Source organism: Danio rerio, chromosome 22 (assembly GCF_049306965.1).
Source record: "Danio rerio strain Tuebingen ecotype United States chromosome 22, GRCz12tu, whole genome shotgun sequence".
Classification (NCBI taxonomy): Eukaryota; Metazoa; Chordata; class Actinopteri; order Cypriniformes; family Danionidae; genus Danio; species Danio rerio.
Genome location: NC_133197.1, coordinates 23,328,923 through 23,345,249, shown reverse-complemented (window position 1 = coordinate 23,345,249; position 16,327 = coordinate 23,328,923). Strand labels below are relative to the sequence as shown.

General features: G+C 38.2%; 1 protein-coding gene across 6 annotated transcripts in view; it reads left to right on the top strand.

Annotated features, from left to right (window-relative positions):
- Positions 1–16,327, top strand: part of crb1 (crumbs cell polarity complex component 1) — a 55,533-nt gene that overhangs the window by 19,651 nt on the left and 19,555 nt on the right. For 3 of the 6 annotated variants that reach the window (XR_012397416.1, XM_068216320.1, NM_001044943.1), the window contains 8 exon segments: positions 1,714–1,856; positions 3,492–3,674; positions 7,117–8,046; positions 9,838–10,391; positions 12,585–12,750; positions 12,936–13,854; positions 15,113–15,157; positions 16,138–16,260. Coding sequence is in view for 4 of the 6 variants with exons in the window: in XM_068216320.1 (XP_068072421.1) it covers positions 1,714–1,856; positions 3,492–3,674; positions 7,117–8,046; positions 9,838–10,391; positions 12,585–12,750; positions 12,936–13,854; positions 15,113–15,157; positions 16,138–16,260 (3,063 nt within the window). In the remaining 2 variants the exon portion in view is untranslated. 6 annotated transcript variants of the gene reach the window in all.

The window sequence follows — 16,327 nt, the reverse complement described above, 5'->3', positions numbered from 1 at the left end:
TAAAACCACACTCTAAAGTATCAGGAAAACACAATTATACACTAATTAGGCACATGAAAAATAAGAAAACATATCACATACATACACAAATGTATACATAGGCATGGGATGAGAACCTGTTTCAAGGTTTACAGCGGTTCGGACAAAGTCAAGGTTTTAAAACCGCTAAAATGTTCTGTTATAACGTTCCTAAGGTGTTTTGTTATGTGTTGTAAAGAAAACCGTGCTTTCGAAGTTGAAGATAGCAGAAGTCAATGATTTATTTTAATTATTTACTGTTCCAAAATATTATGAATGTTTTCTAAAATGAAATATGTTGCTATACAGTTAAAGTCAGAAATATTAAACCCCCTGAATTATTAGCCCTCATTTCTAATTACTGATTTATTTTATCTTTGCCATGATGACAGTACATAATATTTGACTAGATATTTTTCAAGACACTTCTTAAAGTGACATTTAAAGGCTTAACTAGGTTAATTAGATTAACTAGGTAGGATAGTGTAATTAGGCAAGTTATTGTATAACGGTGGTTTATTCTGTAGACTATGTATAACGGTGGTTTATTCTGTAGACTATCGAAAAAAATATATAGCTTAAAGGGGCTAATAATATTGACCTTAAAATGGTTTTTAAAAAATTAAGAACTGCTTTTATTTCAGCCAAAATAAAACAAATAAGAAGAAAAAATATTTTCTGACATACTGTGAAAATTTCCTTGCTCTATTAAACACAATTCAGAAATTATTTGTAAAAGAAAAACACTTTCAAAGGGGGGGTGGGGGACTAATAAATCTGACTTTAACTGTATATTGTTAAATGTGATAAAAAAAAATAAAAAAAGAACAAAAGAATTTCAAGCAGCAAGAGTTTATATATAGTTCTGTCTGATTCTCGAATTATTATTAAGACCTATCACGCTGCTATCAGCCAATCAGATTCGAGAATCAGACAGAACTATATATAAACTCTTGCTGCTTGAAATTTTTTTTGTTCGTTCATCTTTTCATCTCTCAACTCTGTCAAACTGAATAAAAATATTAGGTTAAACTTTGTATGACTAAAAAAAAAAAAAAACAAGTTGAAACCCAATTCATTTAATAAAATAAGTTAAAGTAACATAAAAATGTTGTCATTCTTTGGTCATATAATTTGGTAGAGGTATATTTGTAAATATGTCCTTGTTCATGACAGCTTTTTAAAATGTAAACAAATATAATTAAATCATAAAATATGCTGTATACCATACTGTAATAATTGATTTACTGTATATGTTTATTAAATATTTCCAAAGTGTTATAATGGAGAGAAGATATTTCAACACAATTTTTAAAAACACAAGTTTTAATAACTCATCTCTGATAACTAATTTCTTTAGTCTTTACCATAATAATAGTACATAATATATTTCTAATAATTTTGCAAGGTACTAGTTTTCAGCTTAGTGCCGTTTTAAGGCCTTAACTAGGTTAACTACAAGTTAGATCAGTTAGTCACTGTTCAGTAGCCAACCAGTGCTTAACACACTGCTTAAATAAACTGCAGTAACCATCTTAATGATTCTAAAATAGGTTAATTCATATAGTGTTTTTCATTGCTGGAATGTGTTCTCATTAGCTTCACCTATTGTAATATAATAACACAGCAAATGTAAGATAATTTTGGTAGTGAAATATGCATGCATGTATAAATAGTATAGCCTATATGTTGTAGCTACCGCTGTGACTGCTCACAGACTGCTAACTTCACTGGTGTTGACTGTGAGATCCCGCCTCCGCCCTGCTGGTCTCAACCCTGCCTCAACAGCGCCCTCTGTGAGAATCAACAGGAGAACTACACCTGCAACTGCTGGCCAGGTGACTCGCAGAATGACTTGTATATCAAGTTAAAGTATGATTTTGCATTAAACGGAATTGATGGATTGGATTTGGAAATGTATCTGGTAACATCTGATTAAAAATGTTTATGTAGGCTAATATCCTCCTGAGACCCATTTTTTTCTGTGATTCCCTACATCCTTTGGCTTAAAAAAAGTTTTATTTAGAGTTTTTACATTTTGTTTTTATTTTTAATTTTACAGCATGCCCACTGTAGTGGACCACGGGACCATTTTAGTTTGAAACGACCGCCAAACTCAGACAACAAAGCTGTCCAGGATGTGGCTGTAAAGGGATATTAATCCAATATTAATGTAACAAAAATTAAACAAAAGCCATTTTTTCCTTTTATTTTTAATTTCCTGAAACAGCTTAGTCTGAGAGAGCCAAAAAAAAAGAAGAAGTGATGTTAATTCAAAATAAATTTAAAATAAAAGTGATTTAAAACTGATTGTCATTCACTAATTGTCTCTAATTCTCTGATTGTCAAACTTTGTCAGAGTCCCCCTCAACTATCTTATCATCTCTGCTTCAGTTCTGCCTCCTACAACATGCAGTCACTAATTACATTAAGATGTTCCTGTTGTCCACTATAGTGGACATTTTAAAAAGGATGATATTTTGAAACACAAACAAGTTAACTGCTTTGAAAGCTAAATATATTGTTCCTGACACTTTAATAAACATATATATCTAATAATAATAGTAAAAAAAAAACTTTTAAAAAGTTAAAGTTTACATACTTCTCTCCTCTTCATGAAATGTGCTTTTTTTATGTCGGCCATTTTGGATGAAGTGTAAGAAGTGGTTCCTAGCATGCCAGCCAATCAAATGACATATCACCAGAAAGCCCGGGATGTCCTCTGAACAGTACAACAGGACTTGACAGAGTAGCTCAAAAAATTCTAAAAAAATTCATGAAAACACAATGTCCACTACAGAGGACACAAGTCAATGGGTGGGGTCTCTCAATCTTTAATTTCAGAAATCCCCTTAAAGTTACAAATCATTCAAAAAAGTAAAGGGTTACTCATGCTCCACTTGGGAGATTATTTCTTCTGTAGAACACAAAGAAATCTTGGGGGGAGACTACCATTGACTCCCATAGTATTTTCTTTGTTTTATTCCAACTACAGATGTCAGTTCTTACGTTTTATTTTTGAACAACTTAATTGTTTTATGTTCAATCCACTTACATTTATAAAAATAATTAAGGTAACTTAATCGATTTTATTGGTACAACATGAAAGAATTAAATTAACTTATTAGTTTTTACAAATTTTAGTCAATTACACATAAAACAATTAAGTTGTCCCCAAAAAAACTTAAGAACTGTGTTGTTTCAGCTCATTTAAAATGAGTAGTTTGAACAAACATCCTTTTTAGTGTGTAGAAGGAATACTGCTCTGGCTCAAAGTTAACAAGAATTATTTATATTATACATTAAATGATTCATTACATTGTGTTTTATTAACATCTATACCCCTAGCCTAAACCTATCTTCACATTAATGTAAAAACAGTAATCATTGTTGTAGTGTCACAAAAATTGTGTATATTGATGTGCGTATACCACAGCATCATGAGGCTTTCTGTCATATTTGTGTTGTTCCAGGGTTTGAAGGGCGTAACTGTGAGGTAGACGTCAGTGAATGTGAAAGCAATCCCTGTGTGAATGAAGGCATTTGCATGGAGCTTTCTTGGAAAACACTTTACGGTACTGAGCCCCTGTTTACAGCTAGATACAATCCCAGACTTGCTTCCGGGTTCATCTGCAAGTGTCCGCCAGGATTCTCAGGTACCTGCAGACTTACAAACTCATTTATTTACACATACATTAACAAAAGCATTCTAAATAAAGCAGGATGGGTATCATTGTAAAACTTTGTGGACAAACTCTAGTGGAAACATTTATGTTCACTCTATATTGCAATTTCATTTAATAAAAGACCAAGCTCCTTCTGCAGAAAACATCACTCAAATCTTGTCTCTTCACGTCCATGTTTTAATTCTTTACCTAGTTTGGGTTAAGTTTTTTCTTTGTTTGAGGACAAAAATTATGTTTTCCTGTCGGACCCAATTAAATTAAACTTTCTGTTTTTTGTCCGCGCAACATGCTCCTTTCAAGACTTTCTGCTGATGAAAGGTGGTCACTGTAGGGTTTCAGTCTAAATACTAAAAAATGTTTGGACACTGGCTAGGTTTTCATCCAAAGACGTGAATTCGATTTATGCACAAAACCAGAATATTGCACAAAGCATTCGCAAATAAAGCACCCTTTCCATCCAGCAAGTCAAATAAAACAAAATCATCCATTCTAATAAACTAGCAGCCATAGAAGCCACTGTGAGCCTTTTTAAGTGTAAATTAAATTCTATTTAATAAACTTTACTGTCTATATCCCCACATGGGGTTAGAAAACGGTCTCTAGACAGAGGCTCACACACTCAAAACCTATTACACTTTCATTATTCATTTAAGACCCTATTTAAAAAACCAATGGCAGTGGAAATAAACGTCGTCTTGTAATTTTTTGCTAAGAGGACTATATACTGTCTGCAAAATGGAAGTAACTCAGGGCGTACTCACACTATGCTATCCGAACCGTGCCCAGGCCCCTTTCCCGAATTATTTAAGAAGTGTGAGTGCTCTGAATTGGGCTCAGGCATGGTTCACTTGGCCAGCCCTTGCCCGGTTGGAAGACGTTTGCCAGAGCGCGGTTCACTTGGGTTTTGGCGTGGTACTCTTGTAGTGTGAGTGCAAAGCGAGCCTGAGCCTGAAACTGACGACGAGATGTGACTTTTAAGGGACTGTTTGATATGGATTAATTAATCATTCTTACTGTTTAATGAACGCAAACTATCGTAGATTATTAAAGACGCAAACCCCTCATTGCACAACAGCTGCACCTTCAGAAACCCTCCTAATTGCTGCACCACGAGGACTTTATGATTGTTTATGAGCGTCAACAGTGGCTGATCTGCTCGGTGAAATATTTGACAGCGTGTCACAACATATCAAACCACTAAAACAATATTACTAAAGAAATCTCCACTGTGCTGAGCGAAAGTGCTTACTGAACAGCGCATCATTGATGATGTAAGCATGCTCAGGCCCGTATGCAATATGAGGATGGGCCGTCAAGGAGGACGGGAGGGGCAACAAGCATGCTTTGGCATGTACGCCCTTAACGGCACCATGTAACGGATGGAAAGAGTCTTCCACAAAAGTGAAAATAAATGTTTCCATTGTAGTTTATTGTAGAATAAAACATTTGACCGACTCATTTGTTTTTTATTCGCAGTAATTATTATGAATTAGCCTCTGAACTGACAAAACAAAAAAATGCTTATGTTTTCTTGGGAGATCAGGCTGGATACACTGAAAGTATAAATTTGGATCTTTGTTCATTTAAAAAAAATTTAAAATTTTTAATACTTCACTTCAGAATAAATGTAACACATGAAATATATTTAAAAGCTGCAATGTCCTCAAAACATGGAAAACTGTAGGTTATTTTCTTAACTTTTGTTTACTTTTTAATTCAAATTAATTTAAAGCATACATGTTGTGCCTACATTGTGTGTGCTGTTGGGAAATTTGGGCTACATGTCGACTGTACCAAATTTAAGATTAGCATCACATCACGCATACTATAAAAAATACAATAGTAATTTATAGTAAATATTGATAATATAATAAACAAATCTGTTGTGGTAATTCTATAGTTGCTGCTATAGTTAATACTACATTATGCTGCACCATTCATTAACAAAGAGTTGTAAATAATGTAATAGACAGTATAATATGAAGCGCCTCATAGCAAGAAGGTCGCTGGTTCGAGCCCTGACTGGGTCAGTTGGCATTTCTGGAGTTTCCATGTGTTCGCGTGGGTTTCCCGGTGTATGGGTGTTTCCCAGTGTTGGGTTGCTGCTGGAAGGGCATCCGCTATGTAAATCATATGCTGGATAAGTTTGCGGCTCATTCTGCTGTGGCGAGCCCTGATTAATAAAGGACTAAGCCGAAAAGAAAATGAATGAATAAATGAACAGTATAACATATTACTGTAGTATGGTTCAAAGCACTACAGTAGTATAGTAGTATTATTTACTTCAGTTTTTTTTTTTTTCATGTGGAATATTCAGGCAAACCTGATGGCACATTTGAAGTCTCAACATGAGCTTGTATGTCATTTATGTGATTTGCATATATTGCCATATATGAGATTTGTATATTTGGATACAATGAACATCATCACAATATTAGATTTCAAACTGAAACAAAACCAAAGCAGCCATTACACCACACATCTTACAGCAAAAATTCACTCTACTGGTTTTCTGAGAAACCCCAGAGATGTAGTTTAACCTTATAGATTGTACAAAAAGAAAAAAACTGTCTTTCCTTCTGAACACAAGTTTATCAGCTCAGGATATGGCAGAGAGGCGGAGGCTATAAATGGGCTTCGCCATTGTAAGGTGCTCAGGTTGCATTAAGCTAATCCCCCAGGAGCTGACTTTCATGCAGGCCTAGTGCTTCAGTACACAGTTTGTCTTGAAGGAGGGAATGTACATTGACGGCAGGGTGTTAGGATGGCCTTTGCAATTGACGGACCCATCAAAAAGTGACTGAGCAGATTTGTGACCACTGAATAGGAACTACTAATGCCATGGAAGTTGTAGTTGGGATTTGGAGTGTACTGTTACTCATTTCAGGTACATTTTTATTGTCTTTTCAAGTTTACACAGGTTATAATTCAATTATGGTGGTCGATTAAATTACGTTGGAGAAAACTTTGTTTGAACCTACAATGAACTTGCAATGACTTAAGATAACCAGGTTTTGTAGTTAATGCTCTTTACTTTATGAATTTCCATGGGATGTAATATTAACAGTTACATCTCTATTTCAGGAACTTGTTGCTAGAAATAAAAAATACTCGGTTGGCAGTCATCTTAGCATAGAGTTACATCAGTGTTATGCAACCAACTTTGTATATTTGTTTACCCATGGGATTATTGACTAAAATGTCCCTACATTACCTTGGCATGAGCTACTCTTTTGTTACAAACTCTTCTCTGACATTGGCACAGATGCAACAAATAGTTGTAAGGATAAACTCTTGCAGAACCTGGCTTACAATTTCAGTAAGAACAGTTTATCCTAAGGCAACAATCCTTGCTAAGTGCGTATTTGTCAGGACCTTTGACTGAACTCTACTCTTGTTTTTCCTCTTCCAGGTGCCTTGTGCGAGCAAAACACAACTGCCTGTACCACCAGCCCATGTCATAATGGAGCCACATGTGAAGACTTCCTAGGCAGCTACAAGTGCATCTGCCCTTCTGAAAGCCAAGATGGAGTCCTCTACGGTGGTCGAAACTGTAGCGAGCCTCTTACAGGTTGCGAAGGTCACGAGTGCCAGAACGGAGCGTCCTGCATCCCATTCCTCAGCGAAGGTGTACATGGATACAGTTGCATCTGTCAGCCTGGCTACACCGGCTCTTACTGCCAAACGCTCACTGTGTTCTCCTTTGAGACAAGCAGAGCATTCTTGCACCTGCAGACCCCGCTGCTGGGTGCAGAAACATATTTCAATATCACGCTAAGCTTTCGTACAGTCCTGGAGAACACAGTGCTCTTCCAAAGGGGCAGCGGAGGGGTCACACTCAGCCTGGAGATACAGGAGACACACCTGATTCTTGATCTTAAGACTGACCCTCAGCCAAACGCAACCAGCTGGACTCTGATGTTGCCTCAGGTTGTATCTGATGGTGAATGGCACACAGTAGAAGCCGTACTTGGAGAGGGTACCCTGCTGCTGCAGCTGCTGGAGCCATGCCAGGGTGGACAAAACTGTGGTACAACAGCCCAAGTAAAGATCGGCGCCCTTGAGCTGGAGTCAGCCCTACTAAGCACCTTTGTTGGAGGATTGGATGAGGGAGGGAGCTCCAGATCATTCATCGGCTGCATGAGGGACTTGCTCGTGGACTCGCAGCTGATGATACCGGAGGACTGGTTGAGCAGCTCAGCTGTAAATGTTGTGCAGGGCTGTAGCCATCATGACCGATGCCTTTCTGGTCCATGCGAGAACCATGGAGAATGTGTTAACCTTTGGCAAGGTTACCAGTGCAAATGTCTGCGCCCATATGTGGGTCAAAACTGTGATGAGGGTAAGGACACCAAGAATTGACCTTCCATTAACTAAGTCTACACTAGAAGCATTTAAAGTGTTGCAATTTTTTTTAAAGAGCCCCTATAATGCATTATAAAGGGTCATATTTTGGTTTTGGGGGTCTCCAACAACAGGCTAATTTGCATGCAAGGTCAAAAAGCACTTTCATTGTCGTATAATATGCATTTATTTTCACCTAATTATCCCAGCGACTCTCATATGATTCGTACAGCAATTCATTTGTCCCCAAACCCCTCCTTAGCGCAATGCTAATTTGCACTGATTGGTCCAATGACCCAGTCTGTTGCGATTGGGCGACTGCATTTAGCGCGAAACAGAGAGAAATGCCCACCATAGCATATCGATTTTTGAAGTAGTCGGAGAGCTGAGTATATGTGTGAGCCCAATGCAGGAGTGTATTAAAGCAATGCAATTAAACACCAGCATATTGCTACATTCTTAATAGGTTAACCAATAACAGTACAAGCAGAGTGGAGCGATCCAATGTAACAAAACACAATTTAATTCATGTTTTGCCATATAGAGAAAACAAGGAGGCAACAATTTTAATCACACTTTAATTTGTGAAATGGACGAGGAAACTGATCCATGAACCGTGCACTGTAAAGTTCCTGTCAAGCTTTGACAAAGTCCAATACATCAATAAAGACTATGGATTGATTATGATCCTTTCTTTAACAAATGTCCAACAAATCCCCCATTGCAGGTTAAATTATTGTATTAATCACCAGAACGTTCCCTCATTGATGTTCACTCATCTTAAGACATAATCAGTCCCACACACAACCACACTGTTAGCGTTGTGTGGGAAAAGCGTGTTCACGTTTTAGCTGATCTGTCACAGAACATATTTGGTATTGTTTCGTGTCGACATCGTTACGAACATGCAAAAGATCCAGACGAACTAATCATTTAAACAACTCTAAGTTGAAACTTTTATTAAAAAATCTATATTTTTAAACTAGGTGCACTTTCAGATTTACACCTCAGCTGGATGTTTTCATCCACTTAGGGCTGCACACTGTATGGAAGGTCATTTTCAACAACTCATAATAGGGGCTCTTTAAGAAAACAACAGAACTATGCCTTGATCGCTACTGGTGTAAATAAAATAGCTACATTTTTATCCAAACATGTACATTAAACTTGTGTCTGTCTTGGCTGAGGGATGGCCAAATGGCAAAATGAATGCCCAAAACAACATTTCAGATGTTTTACAATGTGGTCGATCTGCTGTTTTTTCTACTAATACTTTTTGTTGTAACATGATCTGTTAGAACACAGGTGTCAAACTCCTGGCCGCAGCTCTGCACAGTTTAGTTCCAACCCTAATTAAACACACCTGATCAAACTAATTAAGTCCTTCAGGCTTGTTTGAAACCTACAGGTAAGTGTGTTGGAGCAGGGTTGGAACTAAACTGTGCAGGGCTTCGGCCCTCCAGGAATTGAGTTTGACACCCCTGTGTTAGAGGGTTAGGTTAGGGTAAGGGTTAGTACAGTTAGTAGGGTTAGTCAGTAAATGAGTTTCCATCATAGTTTATGAACATTTCTTCCTATCCTTAAGTTTATCTTACTCAGTTGTGCACATATGTTTTTTTTTTATTTTGTATCCGCATTCTAAAAATGTATGCAGATCTTTTTATTAAGCATTTCTTATGCAATATTCCAAAAGGGAGCATAGCTAGTGATAGTCTTCAAATAAATGTAGAAGAATTATATGATCTATTCCTTCAAGATGTATGATGTATGTCTTTTCTTTTTTACACAGAGTATATTACCGCCAGATTTGCCCAGCAAGACTCGACAAGCTATGCTGTCTTCACCATCAATGACGAACCTGACTCGGAAACACTTCATCTGTCCATGTTCTTGCGTACTCGAAAAGACTCTGGTCTTTTGGTGCTGCTGGCCAACAGCACCTCTGACTACTTGCAGATGTGGCTGGAAAAGGGAAAACTGACAGTTCAAGTCAACAACTTGAAGACTGTGACTGGTGAAAGGGTGCTTAATGATGGTGAGAGACATTTTGTCAGTGTCACCATCGAGGATGGCATGATGACTCTGCAGGACTCGGATCATGAATTCGAAGCAACATATGTTCAACCTGTTTCCATTCAGTTTGGGGATACGATCAATGTCGGTGGCCTGTTTGATGTACAAGCCTTAACTGCGTTTGGTGGACATTTTAAAGGTTGTCTACAAGACTTGCAGCTTAATGAGAAGAAGCTTGAGTTTTTCCCAATTGATACTTCTGCGATGTCGTACAAACCCGATCGCGTTGTGAAAGTTACTGCAGGCTGCACCAGTGATGACACTTGCTCAGTAAGTTACAATGAGAAGTCTCATGAGATTTCAACTGCAACTGTACAACGATTAGATAACACCAGATCTGGCAGCTACTGTATCTGGAAAAAAAGATCAGCTTATCTCATTTGGCTCTCGGTTGTCATGCTTAAATCCTTACATTCATGACATAAGAAACTAATCTAAATAACAGAAGGCAACAGAAATTGTTATGATTTGATTGAACGTTTTTAAGTGAGTACATAAAAAATGCTATAATCAAATAAGCTAAGCTTTTATATATTTATTTATAGATATATAAGTAAAGTTTCCACTAACCATGCCTCAATGTAGTTAGAAAACTTGTTCTAAGTGGTTGTTAGGTAGGCAGTTGCTAAGGCATTGCTAGGGTGTTGCTAGGCAGTTGCTAAGACATTGCTTAGAGGTAGCTAGAGTTTTCTGAGTGATTGTTAGGGTTTTCTTGTTGGTTGGCATGGTGTTCTGAGTGGTTGCTAGGTGGGTGCTAAGGCATTGCTAGGTGGTTTCTAATGTGTTGCTAGGACGTTGTTATAGGTGTTCTGAGTTGTTTCATCTCTGAAAACTGAACTGAGATGGTTTCAATTTACTATAATCTTCTATGCAGCTGCTTTGACACAATCTACATTGTAAAAGCGCTATAAAAATTAAGATAAATTGAATTGGTTGCTAGGTATTTGCTAACATAAATTAGCATGTTTCTGTTATGAATTAGCATTATGCTAGCACGTTTCTAGCATAAATCAACATGCTGTTAGCTTGGTTCTAGTATAAATTAGCATTATGCTAGCATGTTTCTAGCATAAATTAACATGTTGTTAGCCTGTATTTAGTATAAATTAGCATGTTGCTAGTATGATTTGTATGTTTGTATGTTTTAGTATAAATTGGTATTGTTAATATGTTTGTTAGTATGTTTCTAGTATAGATCAGTACATTTTAGCAACAATTGGTATGTTGTTAGTATGTCCAATGTAAAGTCAATGGAGGTTTTTTACAATGGAAGTCTACTGGACAGTTGCTAGGGTGCTGTAAGTGTTTGCTAGGGTGTGGCTAAAAAATGTAAAGGTCATCAGAGATTGGCAGATTGGTTGTCTGAGGTCACAAAGTTTGGTCCAATGTTAATTCAATGGGACATTTCCCGAAATTTTCGCGTCAGTTTTCGGAAAACTGTAAGTGGGATCAGTTGGAAAAGATATAGCAAGCCGAGTCAGACAAGTTTGGAGGTCTGGAGTAAGTTTGGTGGTTGTAGTATGAATGGTCTAGGAGGAGATGCATATAGAAATTAGTCTCAGAAGAAAAATACGGAAGAATAATAAGTTTATGTTGTATAACAGTATGTTGGCTTTCTCAAGCCACCATAATAATGTTAATGTGCTCCTATGGATTATAATGGATTGTACAAGGTCATAGTTTAGTTTTGGGTATTCCCAGCAACAGGCTGATTAGCATGTACAATCAAAAAACACTTTTGTTGTTTTTATCACATTTATTTTTATCAAATTATCCCTATGACTCCCATATTAATAGTTCAGTGATTCATTTTTCCAAACCCCTCCATTGTGTGATGCTAGTCTGCGTTGATTGGTCTGATGACACAGTCTGTTTTGATTGGTTGACAGTGTTGAAGCACATCCAGCTATATTGCTCTATTCTTAACCAAAACTCATAGTAACAACAATGCCATACATTCCGTATTAATTGACCAACAAAGCTGCAAAATTTGAACTATTTTGAATTTTGACCACGTCACATGCAAGCTCGACAGAGGTCCGTTCTGATCTGTGTGGCTCAAACCATACAAGTAAAAGTAAATGGGAGAGGGCATGGGTGGGTTCAAATATTCCTGGGTCTGCACACGGAACAAGTGGGCAGGACTATTTTTCGGTCAGATATCAAAAACTACATGGCTAAAAATCCGAATGCATGTAACTCTGAGTTTACTCTTTTTTTTAATTTATTTTTTTTTTAATCAAGACTATAGCTTAATATGAGAATAAACATTAGCTGTTTGTTTTCATTCACATAAAGCTGTGTTATACATTACATCGAAGGGGCCATAATAGGGGCTATTTAAGATTACCAAAGTTTCTTAAAACACCTGATCTCACTACTTCAGAATCTCTTTAAATCTATATCTTTAAACATATTAATAATCATTTTAATATTAACTTAATAATAATCTTTTCATTACAGAAAAATCCTTGCCAAAATGGTGGCATCTGCTTTTCTTCATGGGATGATTTTACTTGCAACTGCCCTCCTAACACATCAGGACAACACTGTGAGGAGGTGAGCTGGTGTGACCTCAACCCGTGCCCACCACAAGCAATATGCCGGGCCCTAAACCAGGGCTATGAATGTGAGTATTTTATGACACCTAATCTCATGTGTATGGAACTCGACTTCTTAATTCAAGTCAAGGGCTATAAATTGTAGCAAATTTGCTGAAAACGTGTTGTAAGCCTCAAATGAGATTGTATTGCAAATAGTTATCTTCATCCAAGAAGTTACATCTAAACTATTTCTGCCTTTATTTCTATGCAGGCATTTCAAACGTGACTTTCCAGGAGAACACCACACTTGTATACCAAGGCAATGGGCTGATATCCCGCCATCTGACCAGTATTGTCTTTAATATCCGTACACGTAAGCGCAATGCCATAGTGTTGCATGCAGAGAGTGGATCAGAGTTTGTAACTGTATCTCTTCAAGATGGATTTCTGGTTCTTGAGCTTCTAAGTGGACCTACTACTTCATCCTCATTGTCACCAGTAACCCTGCACAGCCCAAGGGTAGTCGCTGATGGGGAATGGCATGTTATAGAGCTGTTAATGGCCACTCCAGGGTCTAACAGCTCCCACTGGATTATGGTCCCCCTAGATGAAAAAGATGAGCCTACTAAATCAGACTCTATGACCGGAAATCTAGACTTCCTCAGAGAGAGCGTGTACATCATGCTAGGAGGACTAGGCCCTGATTCTGGCTCCAATCTCATTGGTTGCTTGAGTAATGTTGAGATTGGTGGAATCGTGCTTCCGTATTATGGACAGACTGAGGTGAGATTTCCACGCACACAGGAAGAAATGTTCAATAAGATATCCGAGGAGCCTGTTCAAACCGGCTGTTTCGGGGAGGTGGTGTGTGAGCCCAATCCCTGCCTGCATGGAGGCATCTGTGACGATCACTTCAACCTTTTTCACTGCTTCTGTCTTCCTGGCTGGGGCGGTGATCACTGTGAGCTGAATACAAACACCTGCGCCTCCAACCCCTGTCGACATGGATATTGTAGTGTGCAGGACCTCACATACAACTGCACATGTGAGGACGGATACACTGGCACCAACTGTGAGATGAAGGTGGATGCTTGTGCTGGGCACAGGTGTGCTAATGGAGCGACCTGCTTGCGTGGCTTCAACATGTATTCCTGCCTCTGTACCGACAAGTTTACTGGGCCACTTTGCAAGTGAGTATTTTCTAATGTGTGTCAAGAAGTTATTTAGGGTTACTTAAGGTTAGGAGTACAAACGATCCCCGACCTAAGATTCCTGTAGTAAAGACTTAAGGCTAGTGCTAGTTTTTAAACTATTATAAAGTATTTCCTATCAGGAAAATTCCGAATAATTCAGAGGCCTTGATTAGATTCCGTAGGTGTCACTTAGGGTTGAAGCTTACCTGATCCAGTGGCTTATCCAGTGGCCTTCCAGAGCCAGATCTGAGGAAACATGTTCTAACTCTTTTAGTGTTAAGGTGTAATTGGCTCCTTCAGTTCCATTGTTGTGATCCGTTAAATCGTGTGCTGCTGAAGAAAGATACAGTTGCCTGCCAACGCATGTGGACTTGACACGTGGGGACTAAAACAAGGGACCCTAAAACACATCTAAGGACCATTGTTTTGTATTTAATCATGAGAGCTCTTCTAGCTTTGCCTAGTAAGTTGTCATCAAAACCTTTACACTGTGATGGTGAGTTTTGCTAGGCAAGGTGGTTTAGGAGTTGCCGTCTAAGTTTAGCAGACTTTGCAGAGTTTGTATTGATTCATAGATGTGATTTGAGGCATCTACTCCTAAGCAATCCACAGGTTCATCCGTTAGGAATAATGTTTGCCCCCTCCGCAGAACATTGAACCAAGTGAAGAGACTTATCTCAGATATATCAACCCGGTGTTAAAAAGCTGTTTCTAAATTCAAGAAGCTAGCGCACTTTTCAAAGAAAAGAGAATGCAAAACAGAAATGTAGACTTTGTACACTAAAACAGGCCACAAACCTCACAGAATGATTCCCATCAAAGCAACTTGAATGAATCAAGACCCCTAAGGGACTGATTTGTTATTGAGGTAATGCAAATCGTATAATTGCTTTTATGGTGTTGTTTATGCTAGTGTGACTGCGGAGATGTGTCTGTTGCCATACGTGTCATTTGAAAGAGGTAATGGTAATAATAGTCTCTGTCGAGAGTGCCCATCCTCCAGTGGTTACGTTAGGCCTTCTGGGTGGCATCTAAGGCAAGTCTGCAGCCATTTATCTCATAAACATGTTTTGTTGCCAGACTTCTTCATAGCACTCCTTTGAAACTGCCTTGCAGGCAGCCGGGAGACATAATAGATCTAGCTTTTCCCCACTGCAGAGTTAGAGAGATCTTTGGTGTAAAGTTTTGCAGCATAAAAAAACAATGACGCTTGCTGTTTGTTTGTCTCTTTCCTGTTCCCTCTGTCTCACAACAGCATTCAGATTGAAGAGGTTCCGTGGTACGTAGTTGTCAGGAACATGTAAGTGCCGTTTTGCTATTGACTTTCGTTTTTATATTTAGTCCTTAGTTACCTTCTTTTTTAATTCCCTCTATTTTATTCTCTCATCCATTAACCTTTTCTTTCTCATCCTCACTTGATCCATACTTACCTTTGTGTCCTTTTCTTCTCTCTACCCTTTCTTTTTAGTTTTTTTCTTATCTTCTTCTGTTTATCTTCTTGCATCTCTATCTTCTTTTCTCAACCCTACCTTTCATCTCCCCTTTGTTTCTTGCCTTCTCACATCCTTCCTTTTGTTCGACATCCCAATACTCTTCTCTAATCTTTCCTCCTTCATGTCTTTATTTCTTTATACTTCCCTCTCTCCAACCATCCATTCATTCTTTTCTTCCTTCTCTTCTAATTTTTTCCATTTCTTCTCCATTCCTTCCCCTGACACTTTTCCTTCTTTCCTGCCTCCCTTTATGCACCTTTCCTTCCTATTTATCCTAATCTTCCCCCTTCCTTCTATTCTACTGTCCTATTTTTTCTTTTTCCTCTTCTTTCTCACTTTTACCATTCCTTCCATCTTATGAAATACTTGCACCATATCCCTTCCTTTATCCCTTCCATTCTTCATGTTTCCTTTCCTTCTCCTTGCTTTCTTTTTGCACAACAAGTACTATTTTCCTCCCTAAAATTTTTTAATCTGTCATATCATATATTCGTACATACAGAACAACAAGGGGTGGGGGGTAGGCAGTCCTCATATTAGCAGTATGTTAATCCCAAGACAAGGCTCCGATTTATTGTGTTCTCTTTGTTATTTGGTCAGAGGTCCATTCACATGCAAATGTCATTATTCTAATAGTGGGTTAATCCTCTTTTTTGTGCCGGATAAGGCAGGGGGTTGTGGCTGGGGGTAGTAGGTAGAAGCCCCTTACATGACTCTCAAGAGGAGAGCATGGCTTCTTCATCATCTGTTATTCTTCTTTCTTTTCCCTCATCCTCCCCTTCCCCAGACCGCCAAAGCTCCCGGTGTCCATCTGTGGCGATGAACAGCAGAACTACACATGTTTCAATGGGGGGAACTGTTCTGACACCAACATGCCGTGCGACTGCCACCCTGGGTTTTCGGGTCACTGGTGATTATTCCCTTTCTTTCTTTGTTCGGATACATACATGTTAATGAATCGGAGGGTAGTAGCTATG